Source organism: Oryctolagus cuniculus, chromosome 11 (assembly GCF_051225735.1).
Source record: "Oryctolagus cuniculus isolate XC-2025 breed Fujian yellow rabbit chromosome 11, ASM5122573v1, whole genome shotgun sequence".
NCBI lineage: Eukaryota > Metazoa > Chordata > Mammalia > Lagomorpha > Leporidae > Oryctolagus > Oryctolagus cuniculus.
The window spans coordinates 34,204,913-34,225,272 of record NC_142877.1 but is presented as its reverse complement, the minus strand read 5'-3'; the positions used below and the strand labels follow the sequence as shown (position 1 = coordinate 34,225,272).

Here is a 20,360-nt window from a genome sequence, read left to right as displayed (position 1 = left end):
GGAAACAGCTGATGATGGCTTAAGTGCTTGGGCCCCTGTCACCCACATGGGAAATCAGATGGAGTTCTGAGCTCCTAACTTCCACCTGGCCTAGCCCAGGCTGTTCAGCCTTTTGGGGAGTGAAGCAGCAGATAGAAGCTCTCTGTTTGTCACTTTGGCTTTCAAATAAAATAAATATTATAGAGAGAGGGGGAGGAGAGGGAGAGAGAGAAGGCTACTGGTAAGAGTAGTGGAAGCATCTTATTAAGTTGGCTCAAAAGGTAACTTGAGACTCACTACTTACATTGTATGCCAGGCACCAGCAACATCAGGATCACCTGTGAGCTTGTTAAAATGCAAATAATAATGTCCTACCTATTGAAACATTCTCTGTGATTGGAGAACAGGACTCTGAATGAATGATTTTTCCAGGTGATTCTTTCGCAAACTCATGGTTAAGAGGCACTGTCCTAAACCTGTACCATTCAAAGAGATAGCTCCTAAACCAAGGGCTTTAATATCTCCTGGGAGCTAATTAGAAATGCAGAGGTACGGTCTCCTCCCAGACACACTGAGTTGGAATCAGCCTTTTAGCAAATACCCCCGATGACTGGCATGCACATTAGAGTTTGAGAAGTGAAGGCCTAGGGAAGAGTGGCCCCTCCCAACCTCCACTGTGCACTGGGAAAGATCTGTGATTGGTTTCTCTTTAAGTATGTCTGGGCTGCTATAATAAACTACCATAACTAGGTGGCTTAGAAGCAACGGAAATTTGTTTCTTATAGTCATAGAGGCTAAGACAGCCAAGACCCAGGCACTAGCAGATTTAGTCTCTGGTGAGAGCCCACTTTCCAGCTCATATGTGTTGCTTCCTAGTTGTGGCCTCCCATGGTAAAAGGAGCGAAGGTTCTCTCTTGGTGGGGGGGGGTCTCTTTCTCTCTCTCTTTTTCATAAGGGCACTAATCCCATTTGAGAGCTCTACCTCATAAAACTTTCACCTTGGGGATCAGGATTTCACCAGTTTCCTATGGAAGCTGATGTTCAGTGAATGCCTTTAGATAGGACTTCTGATCTTCTAGTCATGGCCCAGAGAGAGCCGTAGGGTTCCAGATCGCCTCTTTTTTATTTTATTTTATTTTTTTTTTTTGACAGGCAGAGTTAGACAGTGAGAGAGAGACAGAGAGAAAGGTCTTCCTTCCGTTGGTTCATCTCCAAAATGGCTGCACGGCCGGCGCGCTGGGCTGATCCAAAGCCAGGAGCCAGGTGCTTCCTCCTGGTCTCCCATGCGGGTGCAGGGCCCAAGCACCCGGGCCATCCTCCACTGCCTTCCTGGGCCACAGCAGAGAGCTGGACTGGAAGAGGAGCAACCGGGACAGAACCGACGCCCCCCAGATTGTCTCTTTACACTTGTTATAGCTCACCCTGGCTGGAGTGAACAAATGTGTTCAATAGAATGGAAATCCTAACATGCACAGTTAGGAAACTGAAGTTCACCTTTCTTGTAAGGAGAACAAGAGGAGGCAAGATGCCACAGGTACTGATTTTCATTTTCTCTGTGTCTGAGAGCTGTGAGAATAATCAATGGATGGGGTCACCTGATATGTTTAAACTATGGGAACTGCTTGCTAACTGCAAGTCAAAAATCTTGTTCCATGCAGTCTTTTTTTTGGTTGTTTAAAAAATAGGTTAATCCTTCGCGGGCGGCGCCAGCATCCCATATGGGTGCTGGTTCTAGTCCCGGCTGCTCCTCTTCCAATCTAGCTCTCTGCTGTGACCTGGGATAGCAGTAGAAGATGGCCCAAGTCCTTGGGCCCTGCGCCCAGTTGGGAGACCGGGAAGAAGCTCCTGGTTCCTGGCTTCGGATCGGTGCAGCGTGCCAGCCATGGAGGCCATTTGGGGAGTGAACCAACGGAAGGAAAACCTTTCTTTCTCTCTGTCTCTCCCTCTCACTGTCTGTAATTCTACCTCTCAAATAAATAAATAAAACCTTTTAAAAAGAAAGTAAATGAGGAGATGAAAAAGGGCTCTACTGACTATTCTCAAGGTGCTAAACTGCTCCACTTATTAATTTATTCGAAATAAGCTTCTGACCCCTTTGTACTGTGACTTCTGGTAAGAGTAAAAGGCATTCGAGAAGGAAAACAAGATGCAATTTCATGCCTTCGGAGCAGGCGATGAGGCTTTGTCAAAGATCTCCGTGGAGTGAATCTTGTCGAAGACAACATTATTTGTAAAGTGCTTAGGATATAAAATTGTAGCATTTCACAGATCTCCAGATGAATACTACACAGTGTAGTCACTACATCTTTCTACTAAACTAGAAAGGCGTTTGGGCTTTAATACTGCCAAGAACAGAGCCACTGGCTCAGATTCTATTATAACAGACGCTGTCGATGGAATGCCAATGTGGTTTCTCTTATAGGTCTATAAAGGCATGGTGAATGAAGTCGTTTCAACCAGGAGGAGGAATTACTTGGCATTAAATTGCCAGTATTTAACTTTGATGGTAGGCTAAGGGGAAGATATTTCCAGCTGGTACACTGTTAAAATAAGACTACATGGATAACATGTAACCTCAGCACCTGTTGTATATTAGGATTACCTGGGGAGTTTATAAGACAATTCAGAAGCTGGGTTCCACCCAGAGACTCAGATTAACAACTAGAGTGTGCTTGGGCCATCAATCTACTTTAAACTCTGCAGATAATTCTAATGTGAGCCTATAATTTAGCACCACTGAACAAGGTGATGGGAGCTAAATTTGGTAAGCCAAGTGTTTCTCAAACTTTAATGTGTGCTGAGATCTCCTGGGGATCTTGTTAAAGTACAGACTTGGCTTCAGTAGGTCTAGCATCTGTGCTGGGATTCTGCATTTCTAACGAGGTTCCAAGAAGTGTCAAGTAAGGCATTTGGGCTTGATCAATTCTTGTGCCTTGCTGCTTGGGAGGTCTGCATCCCATAAGAGGACCTGGTTCCTGTCCAGGCTGTCAGCTTCTGATCTAGCTTCTTGCCAGTGCACCCAGGGAGACAGCAGATGATGGCCCAAATACTTGGATCCCTGCCACCCTTGTGGGAGTCTTAGCTGTGGTTCTGGACTCATGGCTTCCACTGTCCCAGCCATGGCTATTGTGAGCATTTGGGAGTGAATGAGCAAATGGAAGACCTCTGTCTCTCTGCCTTTGAAATAAAATGAAAATAAATAAAAATTAATTTAAAAAAGAGAAAGAGGGGCTGGTGCTGTGGTGCAGTGGGTTAAAGCCCTGGCCTGAAGCGCAGGCATCCCATATGGACACAGGTTCTAGTCCTGGCTATTCCTCTTGCCATCCCGCTCTCTGTTATGGCCTGGGAAAGCAGTGGAGGATGACCCAAGTCCTTGGGCCCTGCACCTGCATGGGAGACCCGGAAGAAGCTCCTGGCTCCTGGCTTCAGATCAGCGCAACTCCAGCCGTTGTGGCCATCTGGGGAGTGAACCAGCGGATGGAAGACCCCTCTCTCTGTCTCTACCCCTCTCCGTAATTCTGTCTTTCAAGTAAATAAAATAAATCTTTAAAGAAAAAACAGAGAAAAGAACTGGTATTTTTTCTTTCCGTTGACAATTTGTCTTCCAGATAATACAAATCTTGTATCTGCTGTTCTCTGTCCCTTCACACAAAGGTGATGAGAGCTAAGGGAACAGTGTATTACGTGCCACCTCTTTCTCAAATCACCTTAAACATGTACATGAGATTTTAGGCAGGAAATAAGCTGGCAGCTCTGAATATGGGTGGCTTTTGAAAGACAGCATTGGATAGGCCTGCATAATATTTATACATTCCTAGTCAAAATCGGTTTAGTCACTCATAGACAGTGAAAACAGTCTGTCAGTCTGGCTGGTTATCTTGACAACACTGGGTAGTTAGGGCAAAAAGGACCTCTAAATAGTCCCTAGAAGGGAGAGGACACCATGCTATCCTCTGTCATGACTCAGAAGCTGAAGCGTCAGATTCCTGAACCAAATGAGTTTCCACTTGGTAGCATTCCTAAGAGGCAATTTTTGCATTGTCTAAACCTGATTCTATAGGTACCCTATGACATTGTCCTGCCAGATATATAAAGTCTGGTCCCAAGTAACTGCATCTACTTCCAGATGTGTACTCCTGGGTACACAACAACTAGGAGAAAGAAACATACATGTGAATATACATTTAGTACACATCAATGCTTTGTGTTCTGTTGGGCTTAGTGAATTAGAAAGACAATACAGGAAGTTTCTCAAAGTTCACAGAAATTATTCTAAAAGGAAACAAAATGTTCACTCTATTTCAGGTACCACTTATTTGGCATTCTTATGGAGAATGTTATAATGGAAGAATTTTAAAATTTTGAGAGCACCAAAAGCCTCATTCTATACCAGTTAGAAACCGCAAGAGTTTTGAGACTGGACTTTTTTTTTCTCAATTCTCTGTCAAATTTGCTAAATTCTGGTAGTAAGGGATGTATAAAGAGCTGGGTGAATTAATGCCGGCGCCACAGCTCAATAGGCTAATCCTCCGCCTGCAGCACTGGCACACCAGGTTCTAGTCCCGGTTGGGGTGCCAGATGCTGTCCCGGTTGCTCCTCTTCTAGTCCAGCTCTCTGCTGTGGCCCAGGAAGGCAGTGGAGGATAGCCCAAGTGCTTGGGCCCTGCACCCGCATGGGAGACCAGGAGAAGCACCTGTCTCCTGGCTTCGGATCAGCGTGGTGCGCAGGCCATAGCGTGCCGGCTGCAGCGGTCATTGGAGGGTGAACCAACGGAAAAAGGAAAACCTTTCTCTCTGTCCCTGTCTCTCTCTCTCACTGTCCACTCTGCCTGTCAAAAAAAAAAAAAAAAAAAAAAAGAGCTGGGTGAATTAAAAGGTGCTTACAGGGGTCAGTGGTGTGGCGTAACAGGTGCAGCCACCACCTGTGACATCAGCATCCCATATTGGCGCTGGTTTGAGTCCCAACTTCTGATCCAGCACCCTGGTAATGGCCTGGAGAAAGCAGTGGATGATGGCCCAAATCTCTGGCCCCTGCCTTCCACATGGGAGACCTGAAAGAACCTCTTGGATCCCAGCCTTCGCCTCGTCCAACCTTAGCTGCTGTGGCCATGTGGGGAATGAACAAGTGGATGGACTATCTCTCTGTTTCTCCCTCTCTCTTTCTCTAACTATATCTTCCAAATAAAAAAATAAAAAGTCTTGAAGTTACTTCTTTGGTTGATGGCTGGTATTTACCATCCACAAGGTCATTCTTCCTGACATGTACCAGTTGACAACTGTACAACCGTCAATATTAATAGCATTTCAATTTGCAGACAATGTCACCTGCTGAATTTTTGTAATAAATAGAAGCCTCTTGTCCAGTCATCAACAACCTACTCAATTCAAGCAAATCTACAGGTAATCCTATAAACTAAAGAGGACTTCCAAAATACGAGAGACTATAAAGAATTTAAACTTTCTGTCTTTTAAGGAAAAGTGTCCCTTATACACACAAACAAAAGGCAGGTGGGAAATATAAGGTTAAAAAAGGGGCAATAAATAGAATATACATGGTAAATGTGAATAAATGAATGCCAAGATTACATCATTTCTTTGATACTTCTGGAAAAATATCAGGCAGAACAACGTCTCAATGACATCATTTGCTGACTTTTTTTTTTCCATACAACAGCAGTTCCCAAAGACTTTAATTGGTATCCCTTCTAAAAAGAAAGTATTGGAAATAGCTGATTTAGCCCCATTCTTGCTGATATTCATGTAAGGATAATAATACTTCTGAGTGTGCTACAGTATAGAAACCTGTCTAAACAGGTTGACCAGGGAGCCCCCTTTACATGTGGTCTTATCAGGAATCTGCCTACATGTCCCACAGATAAACACATTAGAATATTTACCTAAAATGTACATTAACATCACACAGAGCTACATCTGGGAGGAGATCTTCTCACCCTAGTGTCTACCTAAGTAAAGAAAAAGAACAAACCTCTTAACTGCAGCACAGGATGGCAACAGAATTCAGGATCTGAAGCGGGGCTACTGCCTGGGTTCCAGACATTGTAACCTACAGAAAGTTCCTCAACCTCCCTGGGCCTATTTCTTCCTCTAAATGAGGGTAGTCATGATTCCCGTCCCACAGAGTGGTATGAGAATTAAGGAATAAATACCACTGCTGCTCTTATGCTTACAGACTGAATAGCCCTTATTTGAAATGCCTTGGACAGAAATGTTTTAGATCTTGGATTGTTTTGGATTTGGAATATCTGCATATATCTAACACAATATTTTGGGGATGGGATCCAAGTTGAGATAAGAAATTCATTTATGTTTCATATATACATTAAACATGTCATTGCTTACAAATCTTCAAATTTTAGAGCATTTCAGATTTCAAATTTTCAAATTTTTTGGATCTGGGGTACTTGACCTATACCATTACAAAGGTGACAAAATTTTTGTGTAAAGAGAGATTTAATAAATATTTTTGGCTTTGGGTACCACAGTCTGCTCTTTGGTATACAGTTTTTTATGTTTGTTTGTTTTGAAATGTTAACAATCCTTCAAAAAGGCAATAGTCATTCTTAGCTCATTGGAGCAATAAAATCAGGCTGAGTACTGTTTAGCCATGGGCTGCATTTGCAAATCCCTGATTATGATTATTAAATTACTTGCTCCAGGCCACAGAGCTTAAAGGCAGCTGAGTCTCATCTAAGGTGAGGTGTCCTACCCAACTCCTTATACATTTCCACTTCACTATACCCCCAGTGTTAGCAAACATGCAAATACTGGTAGCCCCATGTTACATGCACTATGTTCCCAATGGAAATTTTTGCTACCTGCAAAAACCAAAATGGAGATGCAATTTAAAGCCAGTGACATTTTTCTGTCCCAGGGGCCAAAAGGTGAAATCCAAACATCATATTATCCTTTTAATGCAATTAGAGTAATTTATTTTGCATTCCTTGCTTAAGTCATTTAAGAACACTTGCCAGTTAGGGCGAAATGCAAAATGGGCTGTTCTGGGCTGGGTCTAGAGTCTCTTACGAAACCTGTCAAGTTAAAGAAACATGGTGGGAAGAAGAAAAAATAAAAGCACAGTGATGAGAGAGGCAGCGATGAAAACCCATTAAGACCAAAGTATTTCAACAGAACTGCCCCCAAGGCTGAAAGATGTCTAAAGAAGGAAAAGCTGAACATCTACCTCACAATGACAGGGCTTTACAATAACATTCAAGTCCAAGACACAATTAAAGACACACATAAAGCTTTTAAAATAAGATGAAGAATATAAACTCTATAAGACCAGTGGGTATCAATGAAAAGTACATTAAGATACATTAGAGACTGAGGGAGGAGGAATGGGGAGGAACTGCTTTATGGGCATGGGATTTCCTTTTGGGTGATGAACAGGTTTCACAACTAGACAGAGGTAGTGGTTGCTCAACACTGAGATCTGCTAAATGGCACTCAATGACTCACTTTAAAATAGTTGATTTTGTGTCACGGGGATTCACTACAACAAACACAAAAAGACAAAGAAGGGGGGATGCATTCTACAGCATCCTTTTACTCCTCTGTACTTTCTCTGTGGAACGGACGAGAAGGGCAAGTCCGTGTTCAACCATGAGCAATACCCCGCTGCATTCACGAAACATCAGTCAACAGCAGTAAAAACACACTGTCCATGCAAATGTTTAAAATGAGTTTGCCCACATGTTCAGCACTGTTGCGGATGGACAACCAGAGAGCTAACATGAGACTCCAGGCTTATTGTTCACGTTGCTATTCTAACTACTCCAAGGAAAGTTCACCAATGCAGGTAACAAAACCCTGAAAACAATTGCAACAGCTCTGCTGGTTCCAGGGTCTATGTCTCTGGCAACACACTTTGACAAAGAGCTTTAAAGCCAGTCCAAGCTAAGAAAAATGACAGTTCAGAGATTTCAAAAGAAAACTGTGATAGATGTTTGCATGTCCAGCCCCTTGACATTCTGAAAAAACACAGGGATGGTGAATTCAGGGTAGGCCTGGCAGAGAAGCACCATGCTGCTATGTGATCTTGTTCACATTGTGAGATTCAGAGTGAGTCATGTGACAGATTCCTCAGAGGGCATACTTTAAATAAATTCACTCCACCTTCTTCCACCTACCCCAAAGTAGAGGTCCAGTTTGTGATTAACTTCAAGGATACTTCAAAAAGTTCACGGGCAAAGGGAATTAAAAGACAGTGTATGTCTTCCATGTATTTTTTGAAGATCCTTGCATGGCATCATACTCCCAGTTAACGAGGTTTTTTTTTTTTTAATTTATTTGACAGATAGAGTTATAAATAGTGAGAGAGAGACAGAGAGAAAGTCTTCTTTCCGTTGGTTCACTCCCCTAATGGCTGCTACAGCCGGCGCTGCACCGATCCAAAGCCAGGAGCCAGTTGCTTCCTCCTGGTCTCCCATGCGGGTGCAGGGGCCCAAGCACCCGGGCCATCCTCCACTGCCTTCCCGGACCACAGCAGAGAGCTGGACTGGAAGAGGAGCAACGGGGACTAGAACGCAGCGCCACAGGCGGAGGATTAACCAAATAAGCCACGGCGCTGGCTCCCAGTTAACAAGTTTTAAAATCTGTTCTCTACCTTAGCTTGTCTCTAAACTCACCCAGGAGCAAACCCTGTGGATCCCACAATCAGATGTTTCTCAGATCTTTCTTCTTGTGAAATTGGTTGAAGCCAAGAACAACTGATTTTTTCTTTTATATTCCATTTCAACACCTCTTAGAGTGCATATGAAGTACCTAGTGATCCTATTAAAATTCAGGTTCTGATTCAGCAGGTCTGGGGTAGAGCTCAAGATCTAGTATTCCCTGAATGGCTTTACTGCTGAATACTACCAGACATCTAAAGAACTAACTCCAATTCTTCTCAAGCTATACAAAACAATTGAAAGGGAGAGAATCCTCCCAGATTCTTTCTATGAAGCCAGCATCATATTAATTCCTAAATCTGAAAAAGATATAATAGAGAAAGGAGCTATAGACCAGTTTCTCTGATGAACATAGATGTAAAAATTCTGAACAAAATACTAGCCAATTGAATCCAACAACACATCATAAAGATCATTCTTCCAGACCAAGTGGGATTTATCCCTGTCATGCAGGGTTGGTTCAACATTCACAAATCAATCAATGTGATACATGACATTAACAAACTGAAGAACAAAAACCATATGATTACCTCAATAGATGCACAGAGTTAATGTTATGTGTATAAAGTTAATTGAAAATAGATGTTCGTTAAAAATAATAAAGGGAATAGGAGAAGGAGGAGGAAGAGGGGTGGGAGAGTTGGTGGGAAGTGAACCAGTGGATGGAAGACCTTTCTCTCTGTCTCTCCTTCTGACAGTAACTCTATTTCTCAAATAAATAAATAATCTTTTTTTTTAAATTTTTTGGACAGGCAGAGTGGACAGTGAGAGAGGGAGACAGACAGAAAGGTCTTCCTTTTCTGTTGGTTCACCCCCCAAATGGCCGCTGTGGCCGGCGCACTGCGACTGGCGCACTGAGTCAATCCGAAGCCAGAAGCCAGGTGCTTCTCCTGGTCTCCCATGCGGGTGCAGGGCCCAAAGACTTGGGCCATCCCCCACTGCCTTCCCGGGCCACAGCAAAGAGCTGGACTGGAAGAGGAGCAACTGGGACAGAATCCAGTGCCCCGACTGGGACTAGAACCCAGGGTGCCTGCGCCGCAGGTGGAGGATTAGCCTATTGAGCTGTGACACTGGCCAATAAATAAATCTTACAAAAAGAGCAGGATAAGAAATTACAGTGCAAGGAAGAAGGAGCAAGAGAGAGGACAAGTGACCAAACAAGCAAGGCCCAGGGAGACGCTTCCCCCGCTGCACAAATTCACTGAGGGATGCAGGCCTCCTAAGTGGAAAGTTTGATGGTCTCCACATTCACCCAGCAATAAAAGTAAGACATTCATCATCATTTGGTGGGATGGGGGCATTTGAAGCTTAAGAAATACATGCTCACTCGCCTGAATTCACAGCTCTACCCTCAAGAAAGCTTTCTATGCCACATTACTTAAATGTTTCCAATGAACTCAGAACAGTTTTTTTAAAAAGGTACACAGGATAAAAACAAATTTCAGTCTTAGGTACTTTCAAAAAAAAAGTTAACATGCTTAAGTACATCCACCCTACGTGTGTGAAGACACTGTAATCCATAAATATACTATAGTGTGGGGTTTACAATGTTGCATGCCCAGGTGAACTTGGGCAGCAGACCTGTGAGTCAGGGTTCTCCCTCGCTTCTGCAAGAGGAGCAGGATATACACAGGTGCTAGAGACTGAGCTTTTCCATTCGGCAGAGGTTTTCCCACTTGCGAGCGTATCAGAACCAGGAGGGCCAGGGGAAACAGGGGCTCTCAGGGCCGGTGCAGGGCCTGAGAATCCCTATCTCTATTAAGCTTCCAGGTACTGCTAGAGCTGCTGGTCTGAGAAAACTACTACCCTAAGTAAGAGAATTAAATATGGATTTTAAGAAATAGCATTTTTTTTTTATTTTTGACAGGCAGAGTGGACAGTGAGAGAGAGAGAGACAGAGAGAAAGGTCTTCCTTTTGCCATTAGTTCACCCTCCAATGGCCGCTGCAGCCGGCGCACCGCGCTGATCCGAAGGCAGGACCCAGGTACTTATCCTGGTCTCCCATGGGGGTGCAGGGCCCAAGCACTTGGGCCATCCTCCACTGCACTCCCGGGCCATAGCAGAGAGCTGGCCTGGAAGAGGGGCAACCAGGACAGAATCCGGCGCCCCGACCGGGACTAGAACCCAGTGTGCCGGCGCCACAAGGTGGAAGATTAGCCTAGTGAGCCACGGCACCGGCCTAAGAAATAGCATTTTAACACGGGCGCTTTGAAACTGGTCCACCTTAATCATGCCTTTAATGGTTCTTGCTTAGTTAATTCTAACCAATGGCTGGGCCATTGGAATAGACAGGTGTACGGATCTACCCATGTGATGTAGCTCATTTGACATTAACTTCTTTTGTCTAAGTCTATCCCTATGCTAAACCAATGGGTCTCAGATTTCACCTGGCTTAGAATCATCAGGAAGCTCTTTAAAGCATGGGGAGGCTCCATCCCCAGAGTTGTAGATTCATTAGTCTGGGGTAGGGCCCAAGAGCCTACATTTCTAAGAAGCCCCAGGCTGACATATGTAATCTGATCCCTTGGAACAGCTTCCACTCAACATAATTTGAGTTCAGTGAAGCGACTGAACTCAATTTGCTAAAATAGCACTTTATTACCTGTAATAAATTACCCATTTTTATCTTTTTGTATACAAAAACAACACATAATATTTTGTAATTTAATTTCTATAGTAGTTATTCATATGCTTATTTAATGACTTGGTTACAAAGCATAATTTATAGAGTTCACCAAATATTTACAACCTGCATAAAATATAATGAGCAGTCTGGAAATTGTCCCATCTCAATTCCAATCTTCGCATTTTGAACCTCATAATAACAGCTTATTTTTTGTAATCAAAGGAAAATTCAACTTGGTATAAAATAAGAGATTTATTTGTGGAGATTTTAAATGAGGGTTGCATTTTAGTCTTATGTAGAGCGACTCTGTGATTTCAGGCTGCTGTGCCGCGCCAGCTGTAACTTAATGAAAGGCATGCGAACTCCCTTCTGGTTGCTGGAGACTGAAATCCTTCCCAGCTAGCTGCACTCTGATAGAGAAATAAATAGATGAGAGAAACTAGAGCTGTTTTCTATTTGTTATGATGCTCAATGATAAATTATTCAAATACTTCATGGTGAAAACTGGACGAAGACGTGAGAATGATTCAGGAAAAAGAAAAAAATGAGAAAATGCCTTCTTCACATGGCTGCTTTATTCTTAAGTGCTTTAAGCTCCACGAACTTATGGGATTCACTTATTACCCAAAGGCCACCGAGACTGAAGTGAAAAGGGGTAGCATTTCTTTTTTTACAGAGGTACTTTGAGCAGAGGAAATGAAAGCTAAATTTTCTAACTGGAATGACAGGAAGGATTTAGGTAAGCATGATATAATGATCCAAACTGGAAAGAGGCCAAGACACCGGGGTCGAAAGCTCTCATCCTGTCATGGATTCATGGCAGCAGTAGCTCGGCTACATCCTGAAAAGGGACTGTAAAAATAACACCACGGAATCCCAGATTTTTCTCATCCTTTTCAACTATCAGGGAATCACACTGTTTCAGTCTTGTTGTCAAAAGGTCATTTCCTAAGTTTCCTTAATGGCTGAACTGTACGAACTTAAAGTGCACAATATTAAGTTACACAGCAGTGCCCCTTTATACACTGCTCTCTTTTACACAATTTTAGTTACCTGAAGTTAACCTTCATCCAAGAATATTAAATGGAAAACTCTAGAAACAACTGTAAGTTTCAGATTGCATTCTGTTCTGAGGAGTATGATGAAATCTCATGTTGGATCACTCTATCCTGTCTGGGATGTGAACTATGCCTTTGTCTAGCATATCCACACTGTATACACTGTCTACCTGTTAGTCACTTAGTTATCAGACTGACTGTTGTGGTACTGCAATGCTTGTGCTCAGATAACTTTCATTTTATTAGATAATGGCACCGACATGCAGGAGTAGTGATGCTGGCAATTTTATCACAGTATTTGTTACAACTGTTTCATTATTCATTGCTATTAACCCCCTACTGTGCCTAATTTATTTAATTAAATTATATTCTTAGTAGGCATTGTTCAGATGCTCCTTGATTTATGATGGAGTTATGTCCTACTAAACCTCTCATGACTTGAAAACTGCAGTTAACACACCTCACCTACCAAACATCATAGCTTAGCAACTCAGTACACTCGTGACCATGTGGTTAACTGGGCTGCCTAACATTGGAGGGAGCAAGGAACCACTGCTAGAGTGAGGTTCTACCAGAGATGTCAGGAATACGGGGAGAAATTTTTGCATATAACTGGGGAAAGCACATTGCAGGCACAGGGAGCAGCAGAAGCAAAATCTCTGAGGCTGGAAGAAAACACAAAGTACAAACGAGAAATGAAGGCAGAAGAGGGATGGGAGGCAAGGATGGCATCCAGCAGGGCCTCAGAGGGTTCTGAGCTGTGGAGTGAGAAATTCTGAATTACATTTTAAAAACTTCCCTCCTGCTGCTCATTTGGGAAAAAAGTAACAAGGACAAGGTCAAAGCAAAGACACCAGTTAGAAGTTTGTTGTGGTGAAAAGGGAGAGATGACATTGACCTGGACCATCACAATGACAGCGATGGTAAGAAGCAGCTGGATTTGGGATTTGTTTTGGAGGTGGAGAGTTTGTTAATGAACTGGTAAAGGTAGAACTAGAGAGAAACAGTTTGCTGACAGAGGGGTTAAAGTTCTGATTTGGGACTTGAAAGGATCCTGTACCATGTAGTAAAGGGAGAAATCACACAGAATTGAGCTTAAACCTTCTAAACAGGTGGAGTGGCAAATCGTGCTTATTTACTCTATGAGAGGGAAGCTGAAGAAAATATAAGCTGAGGTACAAAGATGTCTTTTATAATGCTGTCATCTTTTATTGGAAAAAGCACAATCATGTTGTCGGAGTCATACTCACCAAAAAATATTTTATATTGATTTGAAACCTCAACTCTGAAAACCTCATATTGCATCTAAAATTTTACTGCCTCTTAAAGTAAATGCTTGAAATGATAAGGGGAAAATAAAAACAAACAAACAAACAAACAGAGACTCTCAGCCAAAGTAAAATGGTTTGCTCAAAGTCAGGAGAGTTTCCTTTATGTGAAAGTTGGTTGTCCATGTAGAGTGCATTTAGATGCAAGCTGGTCCCTTTGCCTCAATTAAACGTTTGAAGAAACTCAAAAATCTCATAGAATATTCATAAGTAGGTTCTATACTCCAAACTTTCTTAACATATTTCTCTCACACACTGGTCACACAAAGACTCATCCAATGTTCATAAGAGCTATGCACTGAATAATATTTGCTTCCTCAATTCATGAAGATACCTAATACCTAAAGTCTTAAAAGTGGTGCCAAGAGAGGACGCTTAATCCAGTGAGGGTGTTAGGAGGTGGGCCTCGTGAGAGGATCTTACATTATTGGGAACACACCCTCAGAAGGTGGTTTTCACAAGAGGGTTGATTATAAAGGAGAAGCAGAGTCGAGCCTCTCTGCCTCCTGGCTCACCATACAATCCTCCCACTGTCCATACTCTGCCATTCCATTTTATGGCCTTACCAGATGATATTTAGTTATAGTGATGCGAAGGTACCACAAGCCAAGCAAAACACATCGATCACCCAGGGAATGCTGAACTCACAGAGTTAGGGAGTTACTTTCCAGTCCACAGTATACTTTGCTCCTACTTTGCAAGCCCACTATGAATAACATATGTTTGTTTCCAAATTTGTTTATGTCAGTTGCAATGAAAGACTACATAAGCCAATGAAATCCTTTTGGGGAAAGAAAGAAGGTGTTTGTTTCTTTACTTGAATATTTTGGAAAGATTATTTTAAGGACAAATTGCTTTAAAAAAGTTTCCTCAAACTCTGTGTGAACAAAAATACTAAAGGATTGGGGAAAGAACTCATATAATTCTAGGATTTTACACATAATTGCACTTGGATCCATGAGTGTCCTGAAACGAAGCAGATTCCTGAGACAGTGCATTAGGGGTGAGGAATGAGCCAAAAAGACCTCTACCAACACACCTATCCTTAGAAAAAAGGTTTTGATCTTAACATTAAAAGACTGAAAACTGAACACATGTATATGCTTCCAGTTAAATTATCTGTGTATGTTTTAATTTGCTTTTCTTAAAAGAATACTTACATCCTCTCACTGACTTTTGTAAAAAACTGACCAGGAATACAACTTCTTATGACTGGGGCTCACAGGACTGTCAGCACACTCCATGGCCATACTGAGTGACTGACATGTACCATCTAGGTTTGTATAATTTCTCTCATTATTCATACAGTTAAATCACTTAATGATGCATTTCTCAGAATGCATCCCTGTTGGTAAGTGACACATGACCATATACAAAAAAATTAACTTATACACACAAGGCAGGCAGCGAGGGAGCTGTTTGGGGGCTACCTTAGTTACTTCTGGATTTTCAGCCACCATATATGTGAAACTAATGTTCACCAGATCTGTACCACTGCAGACACAAACTATCCGCCCTTCCAGATCATTTTCTGATTTTCCAACAGCTTCAAGAGCAGCAAGGATTTTGGGATCCTACACAGAAGTATACAAATAGGAAAAAAGCAGGTTAAATTACAGAACATGAAGAAAGAAACATGATAAAAAGACACCACTTTTGACATAAAACATACATAAAGGAAAATTTTTTATCCTATTTTAAGTGCCCAGATATCTTGTGAAATGTGTAACACTACATATTATCTGAAATTCCTTGATTAGAAAGTATCATAAAAGTTTCCATTTAGAATATTATGTAGGAGAGTCTTTGTTTAGATTTTTGGTAGTTATATTGCAGGACCTGGAATTTGGCAATGGATTAGGAGAGTCTCGGATTGGGATTTGCTTATATTCACAAAAATCATAGAGGCCTCTCCTCAGAGAACAGTCATGAATAGCACGTTACTAAACCCAGCTTCCACACGTCATTCTCAAAAATGAGATTATGTCTTTCAGGAGCACTGTCATCTCTGGGAGCCAAAGGATCCTAAGAAGGCCACGAAAGTTTACCCTAATGGTAAATATAATAGCATCTTTGTTCTTCATCAGAACTTGGAAGAAGTCTCAACATACAGTTACACAGAAATTGCAACTAACAAAAAAAAATAGGGCAGCTTAAAAAATAAAAACAACATGAAGAATGTAATTTTGTTTTGAGCAGCTAAAACTCCTCAGAACTACTAAGAAAAAGGAAGAAATATTGCACTAGAATATTCTAGAAGGAAACCTCTTTCAAATTCCTAGCACTAGTATGCAAAAGTGTCTCTTGCAAACAAATCAATCACTGTGAAGTAGTCCAATTTATATGCTCTGTTAGTTTTTTTTTTCTCTGAAAGGAAAATTGAGCCTTCATAGGGAGCCAATGTCTGCGTGCACAGGTGCACAAATGTGGAACTGCTTGAGCCATTTCCACTCAACCACAAATGAGAAGTGAATCAACAAAAATGGGAGTGTGTTATCAAATTAATTTCTGAGTTACAGGAATTGTTTCTTTGATGTTGGTATCATGCCAGGGTCTTGGTTTTCAAAGGTTAATAACATCTTTAAAGATAACACAATCCAAATCTCTCAACAGTTACAGATGAAAAGATTTCTAAATGTATCTGTTCTTAATTCTCAGGTGGTGATTTGGGGTTAGTAACAGGGTAAGCAGCATTTTGAAGACCATTTCCAATCTGCATAAATCTAGCAAACTCCAATCACAGGTACCTTTGGGACGGCTCCCAACCGAACACTGTTGATGAGGGAGCATTCTAGCACTTGTCCTTCCTGAAGAGAAAGAATACAACACAGTAATGAACTTGAATTCTGCCAAACCTATGGTGCAGACTAAGAGCTGAGCAAATGTTTTCTGATGATGAAAGCAACACTAATTGCAATATGTTAGAAGGAGTGAAAACATTCTTTCCAAAAATCAGAAATAATCACGATCCTAAACTTTCTATTTCAAATACTATATGAACACGACTCTGAATAATTGTTTCTAAAATGTTTACAAAATACTGTATTTTATGCATATAATATTATTAATAATGTCTGTATGCCACTAAGTATATTCGTCAATAAAATGTTAAGTGGAAATAACACTATTATATAATTCTAATTCTACTTCTCTTAAATATAGCTCCAATGTTCATTAAATGTGTACACTGTGCCATACATCAAATTAAGTTCCAGGTTATAACAAGATGAAAACACCTTTAGTGTGACATTTAGTTTTCAATTTGACACCTCTTCTACTAGGAAATCTTTGTAATTTCCAAAGTTAAAGCAGACCTTTCAGTTATCAGTTGTGTAAAAATTGGAACTGCTGTTTCACAACACACAGTGGCTTATGACTCTTTGGTAATGCCTGACTTTGCTCTTAGGTTTGAATCCACAAGGGATAGGACAAATGTCCTTGATCTCCAAAGCCTGGCACTTGCAACCTGTTTTTCAAATTTTTGAATGAATGAATAAGTACAGGAGCAATGCTCTCAAGAGACATTTGGGTCTACTGCTGAGGAATGAAATGGCTTAATGCAGAAAGTAGGAACAACTCAATGTTTCACACATACCTTGCCCTCACTTTTCCATGTCAGAAAGAAACCAAATTCATCCACTTTGAAGAGGCAGTTGGGTTCAAACACAAAGGATTCCTGTGGGAAAGAAATATGTTGATCTTCATGACTCATATTATTTTGAATCTAATAAAAATGCAAATATCTTTGAGCCTCTAAACATAGGAAAATGAGAAATCATCCTTTTGCATTTTTATTCTAATAAACACATTTCTTACTATAACACAGAACATTATCATTTTGAAAACTCTGCATTCAAATTTGCATTGAAAGACTGATCAATTTAATATAGTATTTTCCTCTAGAACAGATTCAAGAGCAAACTACACATGTTCAGAACATCAAAGAGAAGAAAGTTTCCTTGAACTCCTGGAAAAAAGAAGAATCCAAAGCTCCAGCCTGCTAGTCTTCCATACAAGAGGAACCATTGTCTGTAGTTAATATAATTTCAATTAGAAATATTTTTTAAAAGTCACTGTTGTAGGGATTTTTTTATCTGCAAAATTCAGTATTCAGATACTTACTCAGAAAACTGCTGAAATTTTTTCCTTTTTAGCCAATCTCATTTGGTGTCCTATAAAGCAGGTCTAGAGCAGTACTTTGAGCTATTCAGAGTATATTCCTAGCACCAGTGTATTCCTAAACCAGCAGCATCAACGTGATCCTAGGTTCTAAAGTCCACAACCTAGGGCCCTCACCCAGATGGACTGATCATAGCACCTGGGGATACGGTCCAGCAGTCTGTGTTCTAACAACTCCCCAAATGATTCTGAGACACACTAAAGTCTGAGCACCCCTGCTACGGACTTTTGACACCAGAAACACAGTGACAACTATGGATCAGAAATTTGAATCAGGAAGGAATGTTAGCCAAATTCGGGGTACCAGAACAGCGATGCTGTATTTCCAACAGATTCTTGGTCTTTAGTAAAAGAGCACCACTGTGTTGGGGAATGCCAGGAAAATTCTCTGCCAGTGAGAGTAAAAAGGTGTTCAGGAAATGAACCCAGATGCCCTGAGCACTCTGCATTACACTAAGACTTGGCATCCAAGCTTAAAAAAAAATCAATGGGTCTTGTCATGATCTAAAGAATCTATGTTCCTAGATCATTGTAATACCAGCAATTAGAAATCTGTCTGATAAACACGGATCAAGACAGTTACTTAAAACAAATAAACAGCAATTACAGGATAAGATTTTAAGAGTATTTCACACATGGTTTCTCCCATCACAATTTATCTTTCTAAATTTCAGGGAAGCAGTGATATTCACCAAAGTAAACCCAATGTCAAGATACTAGGCCATCATAAAATGGCAGAATGGGGTCATCGAACAAAACCAGCTTTCAGTTTGTGTGGGCAGTCTTCCAGCAGATGATGAGTTACCACACATATTCCTGTCTGATATTAGACATGTGCTATATACTGCAAGGAATAAGACAAACGAAGGGGTATGTTGTGATTTTTGTGTTTGGAATCAAAATCCAGTTCTACCATTTACTATTTGCCTTCTCCTGGAAAAAGACCTTCAAAAAAGCACATGGAACAGAGTTACAATTCAGAAGCAGTAGCCAATAAGGTATAGCTCAAATTTGTAATTGTGGTAGCAAATTATTAGGTATATCAAATTGCCAGTATGTGGCATTTTTTACTCCTTCAAATGGCATTTTTAAACGTTCAACCTTTTATAAAAGACTTAACCCAAAAATTGCTCTCTGAGAAGAGTCTTCATTCTAGATAGCCAGAAGAGCATTGATAAAGACAGACAGAGGGGCTGGTGCTATGGCATAGCAAGTAAAGCTGCTGCCTGCAGTGCTGGCATACCATATGGGCACAGGTTCAAATCCTGGCTGCTCCACTTCCGATCCAGCTCTCTGCTGTGGCCTGGGAAAGCAGTAGAGGATGGCCTAAGTCCTTGGGCTCCTGCACCCATGTGGGAGACCCAGAGGAAGCTCCTAGCTTTGGATCAGCACAGCTCTGATCGTTGCAGCCAGATGGGGATTGAACCAGTGAATGGAAGACCTTTCTCTCTCTCTCTCTCTCCCTGTGTCTCTCTCTCTGCTTCTCCTTCTCTCTGCATAACTCATTCAAATAAATAAATAAATCCCTAAAGAAAAAAAAAAGCCTGACAGCATGTAGTTGGATCATGTTCTAAAAAAAGATGACTTGGCTCTGAGGCCTTCTAGTCTGGTGTGGTAGGAGATGCCATGGAATCCATGAAAATGAGCTATGTCCTTAGAAGGGTCTTGCATGCCAAACAAAAGGCACAAGGCTTTACACAACAGGCCATAAGGAATCCTATATGGCTACTGATTAAGGAATGAGAATTATCAACTAATAAAGATATAGGAATTAACACATTTCTGAATACTTCCCAAGCAATATCTTGATGATAATGAAGAATTCTTGTGCACAGCATTCAAAAGTATATCCCCAAATGGTATTTACAGAGTGGACCCTCAATGAATTGTCTACCATCATTATGTACATGTGTCCTATCACCTACTTTCAAATAAGTATTCGAGATGACCTATGAAATATAAGAGTACTTCAAAAAGTTCACAGAAGGATGTAAATAAAATAATTTATTTTGGTACGAGTATTTTAAAATCCATATGTAATTTTTTAATAATAACTATTTTCCATGACCTTTTTGAAGTACCCTTATCTATACAATTTCAAAACTGTTTTACACCAAATAAACATCATGTAGTCCCATTTTTGAGCAATGTTCTGAAACACGCTTGTATATGCAATAAATAAGAATAGCTTTCAAATTTTTTGTGAGGCTGAACCTTCTCTTTCTTGATTTCTTTAAGCACAATGCTGTTTTTCTTCCTTTTCCTGAAGGTGCCCCCAGAGCTTGTCATCATCACTTGGAAACCATAATTCTAACATCCCAGTCAGAGGCCATTTTATCTGATCCTTCTGGGCCCTACCACTAGAGTCCTCACTCTCCTATATCCATCTGAATTTTTTGCAACTTTCTCATCATTCACCCTACCAGCCTCTCACTGCCCAACGGACGCCTCCTTTTTTTTACTTCCATCTTTCTCTGGCCTATTTCCATGGTCCCTCA

The 20,360-nt window shown here is 41.1% G+C and overlaps 1 protein-coding gene across 50 annotated transcripts in view; it reads right to left on the bottom strand.

Moving 5' to 3' along the window:
- Window positions 1-20,360, bottom strand: part of PLCB4 (phospholipase C beta 4) — a 440,816-nt gene that overhangs the window by 123,100 nt on the left and 297,356 nt on the right. For all 50 annotated transcript variants that reach the window (XM_089307289.1, XM_070052074.2, XM_089307288.1 and 47 more), the window contains 3 exons: window positions 17,279-17,359; window positions 16,431-16,490; window positions 15,114-15,257 (listed from right to left, as the gene is read on the bottom strand). In XM_089307289.1, the coding sequence (XP_089163415.1) occupies window positions 15,114-15,257; window positions 16,431-16,490; window positions 17,279-17,359 (285 nt within the window). The remainder of the gene's footprint in view (window positions 1-15,113; window positions 15,258-16,430; window positions 16,491-17,278; window positions 17,360-20,360) is intronic.